Here is a 24,923-nt window from a genome sequence, read left to right on the forward strand (position 1 = left end):
TGCAGAACTGAAGTCCCCATGTTCTTGCTGGCTTTCAGTCGGGGGTCACTTTCAGATCTTAGGGGCCCCCACAGTTTCCTGTCTCGTAGCTCCTCATAACATGGCGTCTTATTAGTTCAAAGTTAGCAGGCAAGTCTCTGGCTCCAGTCTGCTAATAATGGAATATAATCATCATAATCCAAACAGTGACTGTCCTATCACCATTCCCATATACTTTTGAATAGAAGCAAGTCACAGATCCTCCCCACACTCAAATGATGTGACTCACTGTGGGGGTCATTTTAGAATTTTTCTTTTCACAGTCACTTCATATCCATTAAGCTGGAAATGATTTTTTTAAAAAGCATTTATTGCTGGGAGCAGGCAAGAAATATGTGTAAGAAAGGGAACTTCTGTCCATGACTATTAGAAAGGAGACTTGCAGCCCTTGAAGTATCTTTTAAAACTAGATAAACTCTTTGACCTAGTAAACCTACTCTTGGGAATCTATTTTATGGAAATAAAGCCTTCAGTATTCAGTGACATACGATGCCGACATTTATTGTAGCATCATTAGCTGTGTCAGAAAACTGGAAGCAAAATGAAATGTCCATCAGTAGGGGGAGTGGTTGGATAGAGCATGCTACACCATGGAATATTCCACTCCTCCATAGAAATTAGCTAAGTACCAAGTGACGTGGAGGAATTTGCTAGAGATATGGTTGAATGAGATAGGCTAGATGGAAAAAAATTAATCTAGTTCTCTGGGAGGACAAAAAGTATCCACTCCCTTATATATATATTTTTCTGTATCTGTATGTTTGTAAAGAAAAATATGAAGTGATGTGTACAGGGTTTTTCACATGGGAGAGGCTATTGATGAAGATGGAAAGAGGGTGCCAAGCAAAAGGAGAAGAGGAAACATCCTCTTCCTGCAAGTCCATTGTGTGTGGTACGGTCACATTTGTGTATTTATGTAAAACTTTGTGTCTGTGTGTAAGTAATATTTTAAAAAACCCTGTGCCCTTAAAATTGACTAATGTATGGAAATATTTCTGTTTCTTTGTATAGAACTTTCAAAGTGCATGAAGAATATTTACAGAGTGCTTCATTTAGCTATTAGGTTTTCTATTGTCAAAATGTAATTATCTTAAAGTCAGTAACTGTCATTTAGCTGCCTTGAATACAGAACAGTGTAGCAAAAAAAAAAAAAAAAAAAGAGCAGGGGTCAGGGGTTCTGGAAATAAGGAATAGATATTATTTAGACTTTTTTTCTTTATTTAGCCCTCCTAGGATTTGAGCGAATAATAAAGCTGCGATGTCTAGTTAAAAAGTTGTTCCTATGTCCAGAGCTAAATAATTTATTTCAGTTTCTATAATCAAAGTTCTAATTTTGACTAATCTTCTACAGTGGGGGTTTTTGAAAACGGAATGGAGCATCTAATTTTTAAATGCTTTTTCTTCTAGTGTCTTTTTCTGAAGAAGAGAAGTATCAGTTACGAAAATTTGTCAATAAATCTTACCTGCTGGACAAGAGAGCCCATCGTCAAGTGTACTACAGTTTGATTGATATCCTTCTGGCCTATTGCTACGAAACTCGTGTCACTGAAGGAGAGAAGAACGTAAGTGCACGAGTGTCTGTGTGTTAGCATAGACTGTTGTATGAGTAAACTGTATTTTTTTTTTGGGCGGGGGAGGTAATTAGATTTATTTATGTATTTTTAAATTATTATTGTCGTTATTTTTTTTAGTAGAGGTTCTGGGATTGAACCCAGGACCTTGTGCATGCTAAGCACATACTCTACCACTAAGCTGTATCCTCCCCACTACGAGTAAACCGTGTTAAGGTCACAGGTAAGACCAGTCATGGTTAGTTATTTAGGGATGCTCCGGGCAGAGGTGCACAGGTGTGTTGGTGGTGGGTGCCAGTGTGAAAGCATAGTGCTTTTATTTGGTCTTTTTTCAATCTTTCGTGGCGTTAGTCTCTACCAAATAGCAGAGTGGGGAAGTGAAGCTGAGGGAAGAGAAGGATACCCTGAGCTCTCATCTCTTTTAGGAGATGAGTTGACCAAATGAGAGGGCTGTTGTCACATGACACTTAATATTGGCAAGGGGTAAACTTTAGCATACTCATTTCCTGTCATCTCAGCCATGAAAAATAGCCACTGTTACAAGGTGCTGTTTATCTTCTGGGCTTCTTTCATTGTGCACATGTACACATGTGTGTTTTCATTGGGTCATAATGTATATACTATTATTTAACCTGCTTTTCTCACTCAGCGTTTATAGTCTTTCTATGAGCTATTCATTAACAGATGTAATGTTTAGTATTTTATAAATAAAGGAATCTGAGCAGTTATCTGCAGGTGTCCCTCAATTTTAAATCGTATGTGTACTTCTGAAAAATTGTTTGCAAACCAGAGTTAAAAAACCTGAATTGTATCCTTTTGCTCTTCAGTGAAATCCTATAGTAAAAGTAAATCTTTTTGTGAAGAAAACTGATGTTGTTTCTTAAATAATCTTTTTTTAAAAATACAGATTGTATTGTGGTTCTTCTTAAACCACACTTGATTTTGTGAATGAAGAGCTAAACTTCTTTCTCACCTATATTACTAATTGTATACATAAAAAAAGACTGGAAAACCAAAAAGAAAATTTTTTTTCCAGTTAACGTGTTCCTGCATCTGTTTCTGATAGTTGTTGCTCAAGGAGTTATTTTTGATCTGTGCATATGCTTCCCTCTTTTTCATTTATTTGTTAAAATTTTTTTTTTGAAGTTAAGTTGATTTACAATGTTAGTTTCAGGTGTACAACATAGTGATTCAATATTTTTATACATTATACGCCATTTAAAGTTAGTATAAAGTATTGGCTCTATTTCCCTGTGCTGCACACTGTTATCCTTGTAGCTTATTTATTTTATGCATAGTAGTTTGTACCTCTTAATCTCATACCTCTGTCGTGCCCCTCCCCCTCCCTCTTTTTAAATTACACAAATAATTCATATCACTGTGAAGGAAAATACATACAGGAAAAAAACGATCAAAATTTCCCGTCATGTCAGCTATCAGAAACAGCCACTGTTACAAGGTGCTGTTTCTCCTCCAGGCTTCTTATGTACATGTACGCATGTTTATTTACTTTGGATCATAATGTATTTACTGTTATTTAACCTGCTTTTCTCACTCAACATTATAGTATTAGCATAGCGTTAGGATTAGGATTTGATATGTGCCACATTTTTTGCTTTTATGATTCTGAAAATTTCAAAGGTGACTCTTGAGATTTGCATTTGACTCCAGAATGAATATTAATGAGCGCATCAAGAGCAGACTAAGATTGAAAATGGGTTTTGTTTCCACTTATCTTTTTAGGATATTATAATTGGAGAAAATGTTTTCTTTGACCAACAAAGTGCCTCATATTGCTTGAGAAGATGAGTCAGAGTGTTTAGTTATGCTCAATAAGACAAAGCACTTTTGATTCTTGTATTCATGTGTTCGCAGTGACGAAGTCCTGCAAGTTCAAGATCTTTTCTAGAATGTACTTATTCTCACAAACGCTCTCTGAGAGGTCAGATTCTTGAGCAGCTTTGTAAGTGCCACAGAGAAGTCTTCAACATTATCTCTGAGTCCTTCGGTAGATTATTTATAGAATATTTGGGAGACAAGTAACTTAGTTGAGAAGGACAGAAGTTGAGCACGCATTGCTTTGCTTTAGTTTCAAAGCCCTTGCTTATGTGCTCTTGTGTTCTGGTATTCTTATCCATGCAAAAGCTTTACTTTATAAAATTCCAAGCAGAGTAGACAGAAACTTGGCTTTTGATCACCTCTACATCAGTAAAGCCATTATTTTTCCACAGTCACAGACATTTCTTGGTTCTTTCATATCTCAGTACTAATCAGATACTAGTTGAATAAATGGATATATTTGCTTTATTTTATTTTTGAATGACTTCACCCCTAATGTATTTTCACTCCAAAACAAATACAGGTCGAATCTGCATGGAATATCAGAAAACTGAGTCCAACACTGTGCTGGTTTGAGGTACGATTTTTAGTTGCAATTGTTTAGATTTTGTGTGTTCAGATAGTTATTTTTTGTTGTAATTAATTAATTTTGGGTAATTCCAGCAATTCCTTGACTTTTAAAAAGTGGTAGCTTTATTGTACAAGTTTTCTTTTCCCCCATCTTTTTTTGAAATATTGATTCCATTTTGTTACTCTTATCCTAATCATACTACACGAATGAGCCGGGTAGGGTTATTATGGAAATTGGGAGAGGGAGAACACACTTTAGGGAAGGAGTGGGGACAGGGTCTGTTGGGGGAGGATGTGGGGTAGAATTTGAGGCATATATGTAAGTTGGCATATGTTGGGGCGCAGAGCTCAAAGATGGGAAACAGACCTAGGTGGTAATACTATTTGCCTCTTACCACCAGGGGCTCTGCTAAGCCTTTTATATTTATGACATCACCTTTCAATAATCTGTGAGATTAAGTGTTATTGGTATTTTACAGATAGAGAAACTTAGATCATATAGCTTAAATAACTTATCCTAGGTGCTACAATTAGTATGTTTAGATCTGATAACTCTTCTAGTATGGTAATAATTGTCTTTGTATCTATTTTGGAGAAAATAGTTGTGTAGGTATCACCAAAAATATCAAAAGATGGTAGCTTTAAATTTACTAGATTTGAACACACTGTTGTATATCAAAACAGTAATTAAAAACAGAAGCTTTAAAAAAGTGTTTATTGAAACAATTAATGGTTACATATCTATTCAGGCAAGTAGTTTTGTTTCTGATTTCTTTTTTTTTTCCCAGCCTAAATCCATATAGTGTACATTTTAAGTTGGAAAATCAAAGTTGTTTCATGGTATCATTTTGTTCAAGTAATAGATAAGATGTAAACCGGAACTGAAACACTTAACTTTATTAGAGAATCTTACTAGTCCAAGAATGTCTATGAACCAACAGTTCAACCAATAGCCTCTGCCGGGAGCTTGTTAGAAAGACAGAGTCCCAATCCAGACCCTTTGAATTAGAATCTGTAGCAAGATTGCCAGGAATTCTTATACATATTTACAATAAAGAAGTTCTTTTCTCTGGACTTCACTTGGTTTCTACATATTCCATGATCAGCATATAATGGAGAAACTGACTCTCGTAATAATTGCACTAATTACTTACTAATTAATTAACTTCATTGAAAACAATGTAGTTGGTGACTAAATAATTTCATAGTTTAGTTATTAAGATCTGCATGAAGAAATTTACCTATTTATGATTTTTAAAAAATCTTTATTTTTGAGATAACTTAGAATTGCCAGACAAGTTAATAGCTCTGTCACACTTTTATAAGTATTTAGTTTTTTTGCCAGAATTTTTTAGAAGTTCGTAATTCTTTTTTAGATATAGACTGTTCTTTGTTAGATACTCAGTATTCATAATCAGATCACTCATTTGTTAAGGATGAATACACATGAAAATAATGTTACTCTTTTGGCTTTAATTTTACATTTTTAGTTTTATATGTGGGTTATATTTTTTATACATCTTTAATCAAAACCCAATTAAAAACAATTTTGTAGACAATTGCCTTTGTCAAGTGTTTTCAATAAGTTTTGCATTGCTAATGGTATCAGTCTGATACCATTCAAGATAAAGCCTTTTCTCCAGAAATGAATAGTTTTCTCTTTGATAAGTGAAAACAAATCACTGAAGTAAATACCCTGTTGTACTCATGCCCAAAGCAAAAAAGAAAAAAGGCGGGGGTGGGGTGTGGAGTAGGCGGAGTGCTACGAACACACTTCACTAAAGAGCTCTATGTTTTTCATCTCCATTATCTTGAATTGTTCTAAAAGACAAAAATATGAAACATATATCATGTAGAAATGTCTTTTATGTGCAGCTGTATTTTGTTAGTGCCATGTGTTTTAGATTCATATTGGTAATTCTTAAAAGACTTTTTAAAACTTTCTTGCTACATATGTGATTTATAAGGAGTATTTGTGATATGTTGATAAAGTATGAAAAATTACAAAGACTAAGATAAAACATTTTATTGTCAGGTGAAAGAGTCTCATTTCACGGCTTTCTGTTTGTCTTCCACTTGGCTTCGTGATTAGCCAAACTTAGATTTTAATTGAGGATAGTCTTACATTTCATTGTGTGCTTTTGCTTTGTGTAATATGGAAACGATTACTTGTTTAAATGATACTTCACAGACTTGGACTAATGTTCATGAGATCCTGGTGTCTTTCGGAAGAAGAGTTTTGTGCTATCCCCTTTACCGCCATTTCAAGCTGGTGACGAAAACCTGCAGAGATACTATAAAGATATTGCAACTAGGTAAGATATTATTATGCTTGAAAATTTGAGAGTGAAACCTTACATGTTTTCAGTCTGTGAGGATGTAGTCATGATTTTTGCCTTTTTTTTTTTTCCTTCTATACATATATTAGGGATGAAAATCATCCAATCCAACCACTTTTCCTCTCAGGTATATAAAGTCATAGTCTCTCTCTCTATACAGATGTGTAATCACACAGAGATGTGGTGCTCTTTCTGGAGAGGAGTAGGGAGGGTAAATACAGACGGTGTTCCAAACCTTTTGCATCATGGTAGATTGTATCATTCGGCACTTCTCGGGCACCTATAATTTTGTAGGCATTGTTCTACGATAGTGGGTATAATAATAAATAAGATAAATTCCCTGCTCCTATGAAGTTTACAGTTTTGCCAGGGTAACAGATGGTAAGAAAGTAAGCAATTCCAAAACTGAGTGAAAAATTCTCTGCTGGGAGAAGGACAGTGATCAAAGGAGGGGCACGGAATCTAGACTTGGGAGACCAGGAAAGGCTTTCCAAAGAAAGCACACCTACTCTGATGACTTTTAACTATTGCTAAACCCAACCTGAAAAGACAAATATTTGCTAGTTTTAATGATGTGGAAAATTCTAAGCTCTAAAACAAATTCCAAAGTGCCCCTGACAGCATCATTGGGTTAAGTCTGTAGTTTCCAAGGTAGTGACTTTGAAGGGGGCAACATCCATTTGTGTGTATGAATTCTGGCACATTTATTTAAAAGTGACTTTCTGTACTTTATGGTCACTTCTTTTATTCTTCCTTGGGGAGTCTCATCATTCCTTTGTCCTTAGATAAAAGTGATTCTGAGGGCTTAGTTTTCAGACTTGAGGTTAAGAAGGAGGAAGAAAGGAAGAAGTTCCTCTTTCCTTTACATCCAGGTGGCTTGATTGGCTTACTGGGAGGAATCATATCTCTAATGTTTTGTCCCTTCTAGAGGTTTATCTAGGTTTTGCCTTGACCTCTTCTTGCTCTGGGGGAAAAGTCATGTTTGAAGTAGATTCTTTCAAAGTAGACAATAATTGTAACAATGAGCCATAGTTAAATGAAAGGTGCTTTTTTATTCATCCAGTTGGTTTAGACTGAGTGCATTTTATTTTAAAGGATTGTTGATTACAGGACAGCAGAGCTACTACCTTTGAGGAATCTGTCTTCTTTAACAGTGGGAAACAAACTGCTTTTTTTGGGGGGGGGGCATATTATTTCTTCTTGCCTCTGTCCCAGATATTTTTTGAATTGCAAAAACTATCTTGAAAAATCAATCTACTGTAAATGACTGATTTTTGAACTTGAGTGACACATCACAGTTAATTTCTTGTTTAAGTCATGCTAGATTAGCTGCACATTATTCATAGATTTAAACAGTGAGGTTGCAGTTTGCAGCTATCTTGTTATATCATGGCTTCCAGATGGAGAGCTGGCAAAACCCCCGTGTGGGCGTGGACACACTCACACGCACACCCCACACCCCCCATTACTTGTTACTTTTTATTCTGGGGAATAATCTAGTTCTCTGGATTTTTATTTCTAAAGTAATCAGTTCTGTGATTGCATAACCAAAAATAAATTTTTGATTGCTTTGATTTACACTGTAGTCAGTTACTCAAACAGTTTCAGTAGGTCAGAATTGAAATTTAGACTTAACTTTCCATCATTATCAATCTGCCAAGAAATAGGCTTATCAGCTGTGTTGTGATAGCAACAGAAAACTTGAGGTAGCATGCTGAAAATGAATCCCAGCCCTCTATAAGCCATGCGCAGTGTGTTCTGTGGCTGATTTGGGTTGTGGCTTGTTAGCCCTGAAACAGACAGCTGGATGGTCTCTGTAAGCTAGGGGGATGACAAGCTCTGGATTAGGACTGAAACCTGTGTTCACACACAGGGTGACACTGGGATGCCATTAATGCCATCGAAGAATCTTAGTTGTTTGGACACCCCGTAATTTGAGTGCAGGTAGCTCTGGTTTGGCATTTAATGTTTTCCAAGAATGAATTCATGCCTACTTATAATTCAAAAAATCGACCACACTTTTATTATAAAGGTCAGTATAGTGCTTCCATAGTTGAAGGTGATAAATAACTCTTTCCCTCAGAAGAAATACTGATTTTAAAGTGAAGGAAGGCTGGTTTTAGAATCTGCAGAAGATACAACTAAGAGCTGAGTTTATAAAGAGCCATGAAATTGCTCTGCCTGACTTTACAGGAACCTTTACAAGGATTCTCTACTTGGTCCTTTTCTGTTTTCAATTTTGCATTCTTTCTCTATACCTTTCCCATCCCCGGAAGACTGTACATTCATCTCTCAGTGCTTCTGCAAGGGCAGAAAACCTGCTTTGTCCCTTTAAGTGTTATTTTAGTGCTTCACACAAGGCCTTGCCCGTGGAGTTGCTCTCCCTGAGTCAGTAATCTTGGGGCCCATGATCATCCCCATTTTCTCCCTCTCTCCCTGTCTCTTCAGGAGTCTTCACTTCCTCTTTCTGTTCCATTCTTTTGGAAAGAGTGGGAATAGCTCTTCATGGAAGCACGACATAGCTGCTGTTACTCACTGAAAATCAGTGAAAAAAGGAATCAAAAGCAGCTTTTCTAAGTGTCTCAGAAATTTTATTCTGTTAAGAATTGACATAGTTTAGGTTATGATTATACATTGTTTATACAACTCACTGTCTTTACTACTGTCTGTCTTTGATCTTTCTAAAGGCATCCTTCACTCTCTTTCTATACCCTTGTGCTGCTATTGTCACTGTTGTATTGAAATGGCTCAACATCATGAGTAGAAGGGAAAATACTTAATTTTTTCTCCTGGTTCTCCCTTTGAGCTCATTCTGTGAATTCTTCCTTGTATTGTTTCTGGTTGGAATATCTATCCTATAAATACCACATCACACACATATATCCTATGATATATGATAAATATTCTATAACTTTTGCTTTAGGTTGTACGAGGAGTCTCATTTCAGTGCTTAAAATGTTCCTTTTGAACTTGATTAAAAAAATAAATCCTCCCTGCCCCAGCTCGGGCCTACCTCAGGTTGGGAAGGCAGCAGTGGATGGGAGCCCCTTTCCCTGCTGCAGAAAGTCCCGCTCACCTCCCGAGCAGCCCTCCACTCTGCCGCAGGCTGCTTCGCCCTGCTTCTCCAGGGGCCGTTGATCAGGTTTGGATCAGACACCAGTCTTTGCACCCCACAATTTCCAGGGCAGGTAGATTACACTTTCCAGGGTCCCCTCTTAAAACCCCCTTTCTCTTGGTTTGAGGCTACAGGAAAGTATCTCCTCCCCTTTCCCAAGAGTGGTGGTAGAAGCCCCACGGCACTCTAGCTACCCCATCCAAAGAGATTTTCTGGACCTCTTTGCTCTTAAATTCCTGGAGGTGAATATTGGTCTGAGGGGTCCCAAATGAGTTTTTTGTTAGTCTCTCTACAAGTTTAGCACAGAGGATTTAGCATCTCTTTTAAAAATCTGGGAATACTGGATATCTATTTTACCTCTTGTGAGCCTTGCTGGAAATGAGTCAGAAAGTGTCTGGCCTTCGTGTGCTGGTGCAGTAGTAACTGTAGCCACCGTGCCGTATTGGCTCCTTCCCAAGTGCCAGCACCAGGCTCACTGCCTTAGATACCTTCTCTCATTTCATCCACACTGTCATCCTGGGAAGTAGGGATTTCTGTCTCCATTTTGCAGGTAAAAGACAGGCTCAAGGAAGTTCAGTGAGCTTGCCCAGGGTCACCCAGATAGGAGTTGGTAGAGCCTGGATTTGATGCCAGGTTTGTCTGACTCAAAGTCTACGCCTTTTGATGTATTGAAATAGTTAAAGTAAATGAAACTGTATGAAGCCTGGATTTCCCTGACAATTATCCAGAGTGGGTTGGGGGGAGTGGGCAGGGTGCAGAGGAAGCTAGTTGAGCCATGAGGTGGTGCTAGCTGAAGCTGGGTGATGGGTACTTGGGAGTTCACCACCCTGGGGTCTCTTTTTGTACATGGTGTGATCTTCTGCTATAAGAAGTTTTTTTGTTTTTTTTTTTAAACCTGGACTCTGAACCCTTGCCTGTCAGTGTTTTAAATCTAAATTGAAATTTTATAGAAACTTTTTATGGGAAATTACCATTTTTGTTTAGACAGCTGTATAAAATTTTTGGCTAATAAAATATGCATTTGAAGTTATTATTATTTTTGGTTCTGTTGTGTTTTTAGGGGTAAACAAAAACCTACCTTTCTATGAACATTTGAGGTCTGATGACTAGAAGCTATGTGGCAGACTATAACCTAAGAAACAGCCTTCAGGAAACTAGTTATTGTTGCCAAGTAAAAGCTATCGTTACTTCATATAATTAATAGGCCTTCCATGTTAGTCTTACTGGGCTCAGTAATCAGTTTTTCAGAAAAGTTGCCTTTACTAACCTCCTCTGTAGATCGATGTGGTAGTACGATCAATGTGAAAGAAAAGAACCACCACAGAGGGCTTGGGGCCGATCTTTTTCTTTAAGAAAAATGATTGTTCAAGAAACTGGGATATGGTAGGTATATAGTGTGGGCTCTGAGTCCTAATGCCACCTGGAAGATGAGTTTGTTTTTAGCGTTTGAATTCTATTTAGTCTAAAGTCCAAACACTTCTTTTTATTGAATTATAAGGCTTACCCTGAACTTGAAAACTAAGAAGTGAAATCACTAGGATTTTTCAGTGTTGATGTTTATCTTTATTTAATTTTTGTGGGTTCTTGATTATGGACATTATAAAGAATTGTTAGGCCATTTAATTTTTACTCCTTAAGTACATTGTGTAAAATGATTTTGAGAGTCATTCAAGAAGTATTTGTTGAGCACTTGCCACATCAAGTTGCTGAACTGGGTCTGGAGATACAGTCACCAGCTGGAGGGATGCGACTCGACCTGAGAGTTTAAAATTCTAATGGAGGGGGTGTGGAATTACACAACTACCAGGGTTTTTCAAAAATTGCATTCATAGTAAGTAGCTCAAAGGAGAAATATAGTGGGTGAAAATATAAAGCCAGGAATCCTGGCTTATCGTAAATCATTTAAGACACGTTACCTCCTACAGACGGGAGCTTCTGCCTTATTTGACTCCCAATTCTCAGCTCCAACTCAGTTTCCTGTTGCTCTTAAGTACTTGTTAATTGGTGGATGACCTCATCTATTAATTTTTTCATTCAGTAGGTGTTTTGTCAGTACCTACTAAAAAGCTGTTTGTTATGTGCAAAGTACCTTGCAGCAGAAGGATGAGTTAGATTCACGTACTGTATGTGGGGAGCATGTGCTTGAGTCAGTTGCAAACGTAAAATACATAGTAGACCGTGATAAACACCTTGCACGAAAGGAGGACTAAGTAGTGGGAGAGGTGATGTTTCATTGGGCATCAGAGAAAGCTTCATTTAGGATGTGAGAATTGAATTGGGACTTGGAGGATGAGTGGTATTGGACATAGATGGGTGGAGGGATGTGTTCTAAATATTGTGAGTGAGGGGCACGAGGCAGTTCATAGACTAGCATCGTTTCTTCAGTGAAACTTTGGAGTTGATAAGCTGTCTGACCGTGAGTTGTGCCCCACAGCCCTCTAAAACTAGTTGAGAGTTCTTTTTCTACCTGAGTTAACTGGTCTCCAGAATTGATTTCTCTACTTCTGTACTGTTATCACTTAATTCCCTGCTCCCCAGCCAGGAGATGATGGTTCTTTCTGTTTCCTTCTTCATTCTAAATTGTTCATGAACTTTCTGTTTCCTAGTCAATTCCCCATCACAGATAACATGTTTCTAAGAATGGAACAACTGTAATGTTTTCAGGAAGTTTAAATAGCATGGAACACAGATCAAATATTGAAGTACTGTTTGTACCTGTTTCTAATGACCACTTACTTATGTGCCACGTCACCTAAGGAAGGGGCTTCAGAGCCCCGGAGGGTGCAAGCTGCCGCTGAAATGTTGGGGAGAGGGAGTAGGACTCTGCTGGGAGGTTGTGAGGGAGCCGGCCCTCCACCTCTCTCTCCCTGGATGCTCCTTCCACCAGGCAAAGCAAATTCCTTTTACTCTCATCTCTTCCTCAGAGCCCAAATCCGTGTTCCCAGTGTCTTAAATTGGTACGTTCTTGTTCTCTGTTTTACTTTTCGTCAGAGCATTTGGGGTTTATGGGTACACTTTTGTACCAAAGGATGTTGTGTATGAGCATAAACATTAAAAGGAGGAAAATCAAATTCCTGTCAACTCCATAGATTCTTTTTCCCTCTTATAATCCTGTTAATCATTAAATACCGTTAATCTCTAAAATTGTTTTAGATTGTTCTCGTAATTGCTGGGTTACATTTGTATGAAACATTCTTTATTCTCTTAAAATACTCTGTAGGGGGCAGCATTTCCTGTATAGTTTACAAATAATAAATTACCTTTTAATTGCCACAGATGATTAAGAGCTTATATTCTGCTACCAAAAAAAAAAAGTCACTTAAAGTATCTTACTGGTGGGTGATGGCTCCAAATCTGATCTCTTAAATATTTACATATGTATACCCAATTTAAATCTATATTGTATTTCCTGTACTATTTAAGATGTTTTGTTAATTTCTGCAGTTTCTTAGCTGAGTGATATAAAAAATCCCCAGGAAGTTAGTCACATGGTTGATATTATGGCTTGAGAAAACATTCTATAGTTAGTGCCTCTTCTAATACATTTAGAGTCAGTTTTGAGATTGTTTTTATTGATCTCAACTTTTAAGGAAACTACTGTAAGTTTACTTTTTTAAAATAAGAAGATAAAGGCACGCACATATATATGACAAATTTGGAAGAAGAAAGAGAAAATACTTAATCTGACCCTAATGAGTGAAGGTCCTATTGCACAGTAATATTGAGACTTATATAAAGTAAATTGAATAATGCTTTATATGTTATCTGGAAAACATGGAAGGATTATATTTTTGCAATTTAGAGTTCCTTTAAATAGAGATTAATGCTGAAAAATAACAAGTAAGCAGATATTTACTCAATAGACACAAATCAAATCCCTTCTCTGTGTATGGCATTATAACAATCAGCGAAGAGTTATGAGGCTATATATGACTTGATCTTGACTGTTGAGTTTATTATGTAACAGGAATGATAAGACAAAGATAAAATACAGAATATATTTACAATGTACAAAAGAGAAAGTTCCTTAAGAAAATACCTTACCTCCTACCCACAGGCCAAATCAATCCTGTGCAGCTTGTGAGTTAAAAATGTTTTTTTACATCTTCAAATGTCAAAGGAAAAAATCAAAAAGAAAACAGTATTTCATGATACATGTAAATTATATAAACTTCAGATCTTAGTGCCCATAAATAAAGGTTTATTGGAATACATTCATGCTCATTCACTTACGTATTGTTTATGGCTACCTTTGTGATATAGTGGCAGAGTTGAGTAGTTGCAATAGATTATGTGGCCTGCAAAGCCAAAATATTTACTCTCTGGCTCTTTACAGGAAAAAATGTGCCTCCCCTCACTATAGGTATGTACGAAGTTGACCCTTGAACAACATGGGCAGGTCAACTTGTAGGTGGATATTTTTCAGTAATAAATACTGCAGTGCTACACAGCCTGTGGTTGGTTGAATGTGAGGATGGGGTGGGACTGCAGATACGGAGGCCGACTATAAGTTACATGTGGATTAACCCCCTCCCTGTTCAGGGGTCATCCGTGTATGGGTTTGGAGGGGAGCCCTCTTGAAGTGAGCTGAGGTCTTTGGCTACCTTCCATCCCAGGTAGTGGCCAATATTGAAGAGGATGGTGTCAGCTGTTTGTCTCTCCTCCCCACAGGATGAGGTGGGCTGGTCTAGTTGGTTCCCATTAGAATATGTCCATCAACATTAGGAGAAACAAACTCAGATGCCCCCTTGGCCAAGCGGGTGAATGAATCAGGATGGCAGAGTTTAAGAAACTCATGAGTAATGAGGTCCATGTGAGTGAATGAGTCATGGGATTCCCTCTGACTCCAGAGGGTGCTTTTGGTATGGGGGAGGGGAGGGGCCAGACCAGGAAGAAGTGAACAGCAGAGGCCTGATGGGGGTGCGGTGTAGTAGTCCTTATTACTTAAAGAAAGTGGGGGATTGAGAAAAGAAGGTATTCCTTGGGAAAGTAGAAAGTTAAGAAGATCACGGAGAGGAAAATGAAAGAGTTACATGTTCAAGAAATGACAGAGATTCCACTTTGGAGGTGTGGGCTGGGAAGGAGCAGTGTAGGGAGAAGGTGGGGACAGTGTGTTGGGGCGGGACCGTGGGGAGCTTGCAGTACTTCTAAGGAGACTGGGTCTTATTTTTTTTAATTAAAAAATATTTTTATACCACTCTTAAAGGTTACACTCTGTTTACAGTTATTACAAAATATTGGCTATATTCCCTGTGTTGCACAATACATCCTTGTACCTTATTTTATACCTAATAGTTGTATGTCTTACCCCCCTACCTCTATATTGCCCCTCCTCGCTTCCTTCTCCTCACTGGTAACCACTAGTTTGTTCTCTGTATCTATGAGTCTGCATCTTTTTTGTTGTATTCACTAGTTTTCTGTATTTTTTAGATTCCACATGCAAGTGATATCACACTGTGTTTGTCTTTCTCTGAGGAGACTGGGTCTTATTCAGTAAGGGAGCACTGGAGAGTTTGGTGTTGGAGTCTGTGACAGGTTCATGAAGTCAGATTCATCTGGCAGGAACACCAAGGGTAGAGTCATTAAAGAGGGTGAGATTAGTGGCCTAGAGAAGAGAGGAGACCTCTATTCCTGCTGGAAGCTGAGTAATTTGGGGACAGGTACTCTAGTCTGGACTGCGGTGCTAGCAATGGTGTGGAGGAGGAAGGAGTACATGGGCATATGCTTTGCAGGTGGGAGGGTGGGAACTAGTAAAAGGAGTCCCGAGACCCTTGATCCCACATGACCTGATGTCCTCCTTCCCTTATCATCTGTAAAGTGCTTACATTTCCTTGTCTCATTTAATTCCTATGACAGTTCTGAAGAATTTCCCCTGTCAATTTACACAGGTGAAAACAGATTCAGATTAAGTACTGCACAGCTAAGAAATGACACCAGGAGCAAGCAGATTCTGAGCTGCACAACTGTTCCACAGTGCCACAATTATAATCATTATCATGTTTACTTTGTTGGAAAATTAGCTAAGAACTACACAAGATTGTTTATGTGTAGCTTTTTAGTGATCTTTCCTAAGCCTTTTAGAATTTGGGGGTTAGAATTCTGAGAACTTAATTTCCTAATCAGCATTTTCATCTGTCTAATATCAATTAAACTTGCAGGTATATATAGATACGTAATCATCTTTACTAGATTATATTTACTGTATACTGACTACAATGTAAAGCATTACTCAGTTCTACCAGTATGTAAACCATTTAGCCATAAGTGGACAGTCTCACTGTAATCCAGTGAGGGTGTCGTAAGAGTTTGATTTCTTTCCTCTTACCGTGACATACTGATCAGTATTTCAGATCACCAAAAGGGACTCATAAGTCTGGTTTGACTGGATTTGTTTTTCCCTTTTATGAGCTATTTGAGGAAGCCAATTGTCTTTCTTTCTGTATATTTCTTCTTTCTGATTTCATGCACAGTCTTAGTTTTCCCAACTTGAAACTAAGCTAATTCTAAAAAATAAGTTAGAACTTTTCATATTAAATAGTAGCTACTGGGAAAATGAACTATAATAGTCTTAATTAAAGCAACAACACAAAATTTCTTTCAAATTGAGCTACCAGGCATTGAGGATACGTACTGTATTCATAAGGTGGAATAGTTGAAATAAAATTTTATTCACAGAATTAGGAAGGTTTAGATGCTTATGGATTTTTTTTTTAAATTCAGGTCTAGATTGCAACTGTTCCAAGAGCTTTTTTCCATGCATGTTCAATTTCTTAACCTTTCTACTTTTGTACTTAACTGTATAGGTGAGATTTTTTTTTTTAGTGTTCTACCTTGAACTTGGATGCCTCACTCTTAACTGTTTAAAGAAATGGAAATTAGTCATGCTGCCGTTATGTAATTTTGATGACATCTAGCCATGTATTTCTAAACTGACAACAACCACTGCTTTGGCAGGTGACTTAAGGAGGAGCACAGAGTGAATGTCAGGGCTGTCCTTTCAAACCAGCGAGTATAGCAGGGATTGTTAGAGCAGAAAAGGCAAAAAGCAGCCTTAGGTTAAAATCAGCATTTGAACTTTTGATGGTGTGGTGATGTAAGAAAGTTGGCACAGCCACATTATTTTCTTGCCAGGGAATAGAAATAAAAAGTGAAGGCAAACAAGTTGTGTACCCCACGTTTGTCATGACACCATAGCTTAAATGTGCAGATCACGAAGGTGTTAAAACTGGTACATGTTGACTGGGCAGTTTGAGCAGGTGTTTCTAAATGTAGGTTCTAAGTACTCCAGGCTGCTTTAACAAACAGCTTTTATTGAACAGGATCCTACAGTTTGCCAGACGTTGTTCTAGATCAGGGAAGACAGATGAGAAGCCATGTTCTTTCCCATCAAGGAGATTGTTGCACAAGGTGATAATACTGACACTGTATTACGTTACGGCTGGGAGGCTGACATACCTGTTTTCATCCTGGCTTCCTTACTGTGATCGTGGCCATCTCCTTCATTACCTTGTGCCTCAGTTTCCTCACTTATGAAATGAATAAGAAAGCACCTAACTAGTAGGGTTAAATGATGCAGTGTATAGAAAGTACTTGGTGCAGCGGAAGTGGGTAGCTATTAACTAGAGTAAAAGACAATGTGCTAAGCATTTTGAAAGAACCTAAACCAGTTTGGGTGGTGGTGGGGCAGTTACAAGTCAGTTCCTAAGGAAGTAGCGCCCATTTTGAGACTAGATGGTGCATTAGAGTCAGGTTGAGGGCTGCACATTCCAGGCAAAGGGAACATTTACAGAGTATGCATTTGCTTCGTGTTAAGTTTGTTTGTGGCTATACTGATAACATGTAATTTTAATAACAAAAATCTAAAAATTGATACAGGATTGTGAATTTGTGCTAAAAATAATAACTATTGTTGCTTCCAGTTTGTGTTTCTTACTATGACTCAAAAATGTAAGAGCTTAAATGGCATCTGAGGAAGTTGAAGATAAAAGTATTAGACTGAGAAGCGTTCATAAAGTTAAATTTAACGCATGTTTGTGTTCATTGTTGGGGACTTGTCTTTCTGCTGCTTACTAACAGGGCGTGATATTGAAGCAAATTACCACATTTTGATTCTCTTAATTTTGATTAATTTGAAACAGTTCTTCTGTCATCCCTTTTTATGGTCAAACGATCTATGAAAATTTGTTAAAAATAATAAATTATCCCTCCTGATAATGTCTCATCAGAATCCCAGAATTCTAGCCAGGTGTCTACTAAGTTATGCATTTGAAGATGATAGCAATTTTGGCTTTTATTTTGAGATGATTTTACAAATGGAAACCAAGCAGTGCTATTTTCCAGGTATTTTAAATAACCACCTCTTTTTCCTTTACTCTTTTTTGGCTTCTTGTCTTGTGTAGCTCAAAACTTTTAAAGGACAGAACTAGATATGCAGGAAACCACAGCCATGTCATAGCTATAATGTGCCAGTAGTTGAAAAGAAATTTAGCTCTCACTGTATAGAGTCAGCAGTTTACATTATTTTTTCCATGCTGGCTTTTAGCCAGGGAAAAAATCCACTCTTCTCATAATCTTTTAGAGATGGGAGCCATTTCTTAAGCGCCTTCAACCATGAGCTGGTCTGTCATTGAGCGATCATTGCCACACCCAGTCAGCTAATAGGAAGATTTCAAATAGCTGATGGACTCTGATTTAGAGCAACTCAATCTTGTCTCTGTTTTAAGACATATTAACCTGAGACGCCGCATCTGTCCAGACCAGGAAAGCGCATTGTTCTTCGTGTACTTCCCCTTTAAAGGAAGGCTGGAAAGTGTGTTAAATACTATTTACTGCTCACCTGCTTGTTACTGTCATCCCTGTGTTTTTTTCTATGTTGTCATTATGTTTCTGTGTTGTTATCACTCAGTCATTTTCCCTGAGGAAAAACATTCTTGGCACTTGTCATTTATATACCAGGAGACTAGTTTTAAACTGCCTTCACTGGTTTTAAACTCTCTTGAAGAGATCCTGGTGTCAGAAACCTTTCTTCCGTGGAGAGGGTTGGCTTAAGTGAGGACCAGGCTGAGCACAGAGAATCCCTAACACTTTGGAGAGGCCTGTCAGTGCATTGATGCAGTGAAAACTGTTGCCGTGGTTACTGTGCAAGGTACCTACTTTTTCCTGCTCTGGACCAGGCAGTGAACTGGCAGAGAATGTTCACTTTCCTGCTGTGCCTTTCAGCAGAGAGAATTCTCTTGGATTTAGGGCTGAGCAGTTTTTTTTTTTTTTTTTTTTTTTTTATGCCTATGTGATGTGTAACAAGCCCATGACTGGATCCAGCCCCACAGGAGGCAAGTACGTTTAGTCCTCTTCTAGCCCCTGGCTGTGTGACAGCCTGGAGGAAGTCCAGTTCTTAACCTTGCTGATAGCTATTGGGTAAGTGGTTGGCAACCTGAAAGAGCAGTCAGTAAGAGAGACATGAAAAGAAAAAAAAAAAAAAAAACTAAACAAACTGCATGCTTCATGAGTCTCTTGGCTGTGATGCTGGAATCATCTGTGGTGATTTAGTGGGAACAGACGAGATTAAGTATGGCCTTGGAGTAACAATACACATTGTTGGGAGCAGAATGGTTTTAAGGTACATTTTGTTCTAGGTTGTCGACTGCCAGTAGCCCAGTTATCTTTTACTTTATTTGTCATATAGCACACTGCGAAATAGCTTGAATAAGACTTACGATGAAAACACAAGCTTTTGAAGAGTGCGTAACTTTCCCTTTCAAAACTGCCTTGCATGTGACGTCCTAAAATCACCTGTTCTAAATATTGTTTCTCAGTTGCTCAAAAAAAACAAGGTAAAGAAAATTTAAATATATGTTAAAATTTTTAACATTCTTTGTCAGTAGTTCAAAGGTTGGCTTTGTAGTCAGGTATGTCTAACTTATTGTTAAATAAATGAATGTTTATTGTGGAGAATTTTGAAAATAGAGGAAGGTGTAATGAAGAATAAACACCTATAATCCCGTGCGTAGAACAGTACCGGGCATACATCAGGCACTCACAGATTTGTTCAGTGACAGTAGAGACAAATACTGTTAGTATCATTTGGGTGTATTTATGTTTAAGGATTTTTTCATGTGTACTTTTTTTTTAAGAAAAAAGAGATCAAAACGTGCAAGTACAAAGTAGTTTCACTTTAAATTAAAAAAAAATCACTGCCTTTGGACATTGCTTTTATTATTATTATCATTACTCTTTTGTGATAACGGGTAGATTTGAATTTGCCTGTGGCCCTTAGTAAGGGGCAGCCTCACTTCAGGTGTGTCTGTTAAATGATGGTAGGAATTTTTTTTTTAATTTAAAGATTTAATTGGCTTTTTTCAACGATTCATGAGTCAGGAAGCATCCCACCTAGCAAGTAGAAAAGAGCTCCCATAATTTCATTAGGTATCTCCTTAAATATGCAACCTTAATTCCATACTCTTTTTCATAAAAACCTCTGGCGTAAGGGTCTTTTATCCCTACCGCACGCACCTGCCTCTAGGCTGTCTCGCTGCTCCTGTGTCACTGGCTTCATCTGCCCCAGTCACCGGCTCTTCTGCCAGCCTCTCCTGTTTGCTCCGTTTCCCTGCTTGAACCATGTGCTCTGTCTAAATAGTCTCTTTTGCTGTTCCCCCCGCCCCACCCCATTTGAAGTCCCACCTCTATTCCTTTTCACATCATCCTCCAAACTGGCATACCTGTCCTGTTTCTTCACTGGCTGAATTACTTGCTGTGGGGCCTGGCTCCAAATCCTGCATTTTCTATTAATCTGCTTACGTTGGTAAGCCAGGTCATCTCCAGAGGCCGTATTCTAGGTGTCACCCTGTAGAGGACCTTGTACAAGTTTCAAGTGAATAGTTTATTTTTGAGGTAAAGACTTATGGTTGACTTTTAAGACTTTAAGTTAGTAGCTGTCATAAAACTAAACTCCTTCCCTGTTCCTCTCCCCTGAAAAAGAGTAAGAAATTGGTGTGCTTGTCCTGACATCTTTTTTTCTATTGCAGTTTACACTGTTCAAAAAATTCTCGGAGTTCAGTTAGTTCTCCTTTGATTTTTTTTTTTTTTTAATTTGGATAACTTTGGACAGTGACTAACTTGGTTTCATCAGTTGTGTGAGTTTTGGTTGTATCCGCTTCTCCTGTCCTCAAACTCTGCCTTCAAGACTACCTACTTTGTAATTAAAATAGGCCTGTGTTGGGGAGATCCTCACTCCTCATTAGACAGAGTTAATCTGGGTCACTTTGGTAAGTCACAGAGACCCTGACTTAACCAAGTGTAATTTTAGGCCTTCTGAGTATTTACTTCTCTCTTGAAAAAAATTATTTTTTTATTTTTGAGGGGAATAATTAGGTTTATTTACTTATTTATTTAATGGAGTTACCAGGGCTTGAACCCAAGACCTCCCGCATGCCAAGCATGTGCTCTACCACTGAGCTGTACCCTCCCCCCAGTAGTTACTTCTCTTAACCAATGGAGCAGTGGAGCTTTTATCTATATTCTTCCGCTCTGTGTATCAGGAAGCCACACAAATAGGGAAAATTTTTGAAAAAGACATAGCCCCTGTTTTGAACTAACTACCTACTTAACTCTTGAATAATAAAAATGTGATGTAGACTGAATGGGCCACGAACATATGGGTAGCATAACACAGCGCATAGCTTTTGGAGTCAGTAAGATCAGAATTTGGATCCTGAGCCCTCAACTTGCTGGCACTGTATCTTACCATCCTTGAGCCTCACTCAGTTGCTCCTCTGAAATGAGCAAGGGAAGTCATGGGGAGAATCAGCTGAGTTTCCTTTCTGCTTCTTTCCTTTGCAGGATTTAGTAAAGAGTTGTGATGCCTAGAGAAATCATTCCAGGCTTCTGAAGGGTGAAGACTTGAGCTAGGCCTTGAAGACAGGCTAAGATTCCGCTAGGTCGAATGGAGAAGAAAAGGCACTCCAGGTTTGGGGAACCAGTTGAGCAAAAGGCCTTGGACAAGTCCATAGAGCCCTGAAAGCACATGCAGGAGGGCATGTGACGAAAGCAGTGCCTAAAAAATGTGGGTCAGAGGGCTTGAGGGGAAGAGTCTGGAATCCGAGGGACGAGGAATTTATAATTTAGGCCTGAGCGAGGATAGGTAGTCAGGGAGTGGTGCAGAAAGAACAGCTACACGAGGCATTTCCAAAGACGAATCATTAGGGCTGGTGTGTGAGGCTGTGGGATAAGCGAACTTGCAAGGGTTAATAAAGCAGGCGATTACTGTGCCATTCATTCATTCTAAAAATCCTCCAGTCGAAAACCTGGTGCTACAGGGTTCTGTTCCAGGTATTGGTGATTAATCACTAAGTAAAACTGAAGTCCCTGCTCTTTTGAAGCTTACTTTCTAGTGTTAATTGTGTTAAAAATTTAGTGGCAGCAATTTTGGCATCTTGAGATTGTCATTATGTAGGTCATGACTCTTTTATCATACCTGAAAGTCGGGTGGGAAATGTCAATGAAAGCACATCCAGATCTTCATGAAATCAACATAGAATATTTTCACGTTTTAGAATTATAAAGGTAAGAATAAAACAGTTACACTGAAAATGCTGTATTTCACAGATCAGAGAAAGTGGTGCTACTATAGATTTAGTAATTTGCCTTCTAGTTAGTAAATTTCCCGGACTGTCTTGAAGTTTGGAACACCTAGGGAATTGTTGAGTTCTGAAAGTTTCCTTTTGTAGGCTTTGGTTTGAATGAAAATTAGGTTCATTTGACAACCAGGAGGAAGTAATTAGATTGAACAAGACTTTAGTGCTTGATGGCTTTTTTTCCACGTGATTTTGTTGGCTTATTTTTGAAGTAGTGCTCTGATATTTTAGTTTCCAGTCTGAGTTTTCTTCAGTTCTTTAAGGTGAAAAATTTTAGGTTCATACTAGATAACTCCTTGACAAAAAATGTTGATGTAAGAAATGGAGAAGTTTGGAAACTAAAATATAATTTTCCATGGTATTTTGCAAGCTTGAATTAAAAGAACATTATCTAATTAAAGTTATGATGCATTTAATATTCATTTATTTAGGAAAACTTCTCTCCCTTTTATTTAATGTACCTAGTTTTGTTTTATGGTGTTTTTATGGTAACCACAATTAATCAGCAATAACAATAAAGAGTTTTCAGAATACTTAAGTAAAGAATTAAAGGGATTTGGACTTAATAGTACTGATATGATTTCCTGCAATAAAAGAATAAGAAAAATATTCCCAAAAAATGATTAAAACTCAAATTACTATAAATATATTACCCCCTCAGTATGTGAATTTCTCAGCTAAAAAAAAAAGGCAAATTTTTTTTCTTAAGGATGATTTGATTTTTTTCATAAATATGTTACTTCCTCAGTATGTGAATTTCTCAGCTAAAAAAAAAAGGCAAATTTTTTTTCTTAAGGATGATTTGATTTTTTTCAATCTCCTTCAGGTAAAAGTGCAGTTTTAAAGTGTCTACTGGACATTCACAAAATTTTTCAGGAAAATGACCCAGCTTACATTCTCAATGACCTCTACATCTCAGACTACTGTGTGTGGATTCAGAAAGCCAAGTAAGTCTTGAGTTATGCATTTATTTTACATGTTGCCATTTGCAGGACACCTACTTCCCCAGGATGAAGAAAATGAAATAACCTGGAGGTAAGTTTTAATGAGGGAGAAACCCATACAGCCACCAAACACTTAAGAAGTACTGGATCGAAGGGGGAGCTTGGCAAAGTTGTTTAGGGAGGAGATGACCAAAAGTTAATTTTACTAGAAAAAAATTGGTACAACCTAGTAAATAAGTGTTAAAACAGATGGTTGTGACTCTTCATTGTTGCTCTGTTGACTTTGTTCTACGAATCTCAAGACTGGGCATCTGAACCTGTATCCTTGGTTTACTCACAGTAGGGTGTGGATGTGAGTGTGTGCGAGCATATGTGTAAACATCACAGGACACCAGCCTTATTCAACCTCATCACAGTGAGAACTGTGCCCTCATTGTTAACCACTGGCCTGTGGAACCCATTATTCAGAGTCTAACCTTCAGCCCTAATAAAACTATCTGAGGGTCTGAAAACTCACAAATGGGCTCCATGAACTTGGCATGCAAAAATTTTTAAAGGTGTTTACTATTGCCTTACTCAAGGAAGTATATCAAGTTTAAAAATGCAGTGGATTTTACTACTTACTGTTTCAGTAGTAAGAGACTATTGATTGAGAACGTGCAAAGAGAACCCTTGATTGGAATAATTCTTCAGTGCTATAGAAAATGATGGTGACTTGGAAGAATGATCATGATATTTTTATTATTACTATGACTGACACATGAATGCTTTAGGATGGCTTTTAATGCCTGTTTTGAGTGAGCCATTATATAGAATTTATTTTTGATTTCTGTTCACGGGGAAGCAATTATATTGCAGAGTGAAATGAAAAACCTGAGGCTATACCTGTTGTAAGCAAAATGCTTAGGGACTGTGCGAGATAACGCCTAATAACATACAGCAGGTGGTGTCGGCGTTCGTGTTGGAAATCTATATTTTGCCAGATGGAAAATTGCATCCTTAACCCCTGAGGTCATAATGGTATGTCATCACTTCATTTGATCCTCCTGCTAATTGAGCTTATCAAATACCCTGCTGCCGTTTCCTGTTGTTTTCATAATAAAATTAAATTGAAATAGTCTATTTGTGAGAGTTTAGGTTTTTCTTTTTTCTTTCAGGGTGAGGATTTTATAAGCATGTAATGAGCATTGAGGTTTGTGCTAGGATCCCATTTCTGAGTGTCTCCTTTCTCTGTGACATTTTTTTATTGACTAGAGAGAAGATCGTATTTCATGGAAGTAGAAGGGTATATGCCCTTAAGTTGATGTGAGGATTAATAGGACCTTCTTTTACTTAAAAATTTTTTCCCTTGGTTTTAAGTTATAGGAAACGAAATGAAAAATTTTTAGGTTCCTAGTAATTGTTATGATAATAGCAATCAAAAAAAAAAAAGAGATTAATGTATTGGGGAGTGAGATAGAAGAGAGAAACCAGCAGGAACTCTTCAGAATACTTTGGAAAAAAAATTTTCAGCTTTACCAATTTGACTGTAACTTTCCTCTCCCTAAATAGGCTGTGTTGTTTTCACTTTGGGTGTTAAATTCTAACTAGTCTACTCCAGCTATTTTGTCTCCCCCTTGAAATAAGATAATCTAATTTTAATTAAATTTTCTAATTTCATTCTTAATTTTTGAAGCACAACATAATTGAACTTTCTAGTATCGTCTTTAGTGTGAACTTTCTTGGCTCTGAATTACTAATGCTGCAGTGAATGTCCATAATTTTCATAATTAATTTCTTTTTTACTTTTTACCTTCTCTTTCATTTCTTTCCCATACAGTTTATTAGTGAAATCTAGCACCTTATTTTTATGTTTTAAAATAGTTCTGCATTTTCCT

The 24,923-nt window shown here is 37.6% G+C and overlaps 1 protein-coding gene across 1 annotated transcript in view; it reads left to right on the forward strand.

The window, feature by feature from the left end:
• SHQ1 (SHQ1, H/ACA ribonucleoprotein assembly factor) overlaps positions 1 to 24,923 on the forward strand; it is an 88,710-nt gene that overhangs the window by 28,919 nt on the left and 34,868 nt on the right. Inside the window, exons 7-10 of the mRNA XM_010970593.3 lie at positions 1,447 to 1,601; positions 3,973 to 4,026; positions 6,211 to 6,334; positions 22,929 to 23,049. Coding sequence (XP_010968895.2) covers positions 1,447 to 1,601; positions 3,973 to 4,026; positions 6,211 to 6,334; positions 22,929 to 23,049 — 454 coding nt within the window. The remainder of the gene's footprint in view (positions 1 to 1,446; positions 1,602 to 3,972; positions 4,027 to 6,210; positions 6,335 to 22,928; positions 23,050 to 24,923) is intronic.

Source organism: Camelus bactrianus, chromosome 17 (genome assembly GCF_048773025.1).
Source record: "Camelus bactrianus isolate YW-2024 breed Bactrian camel chromosome 17, ASM4877302v1, whole genome shotgun sequence".
Classification (NCBI taxonomy): Eukaryota; Metazoa; Chordata; class Mammalia; order Artiodactyla; family Camelidae; genus Camelus; species Camelus bactrianus.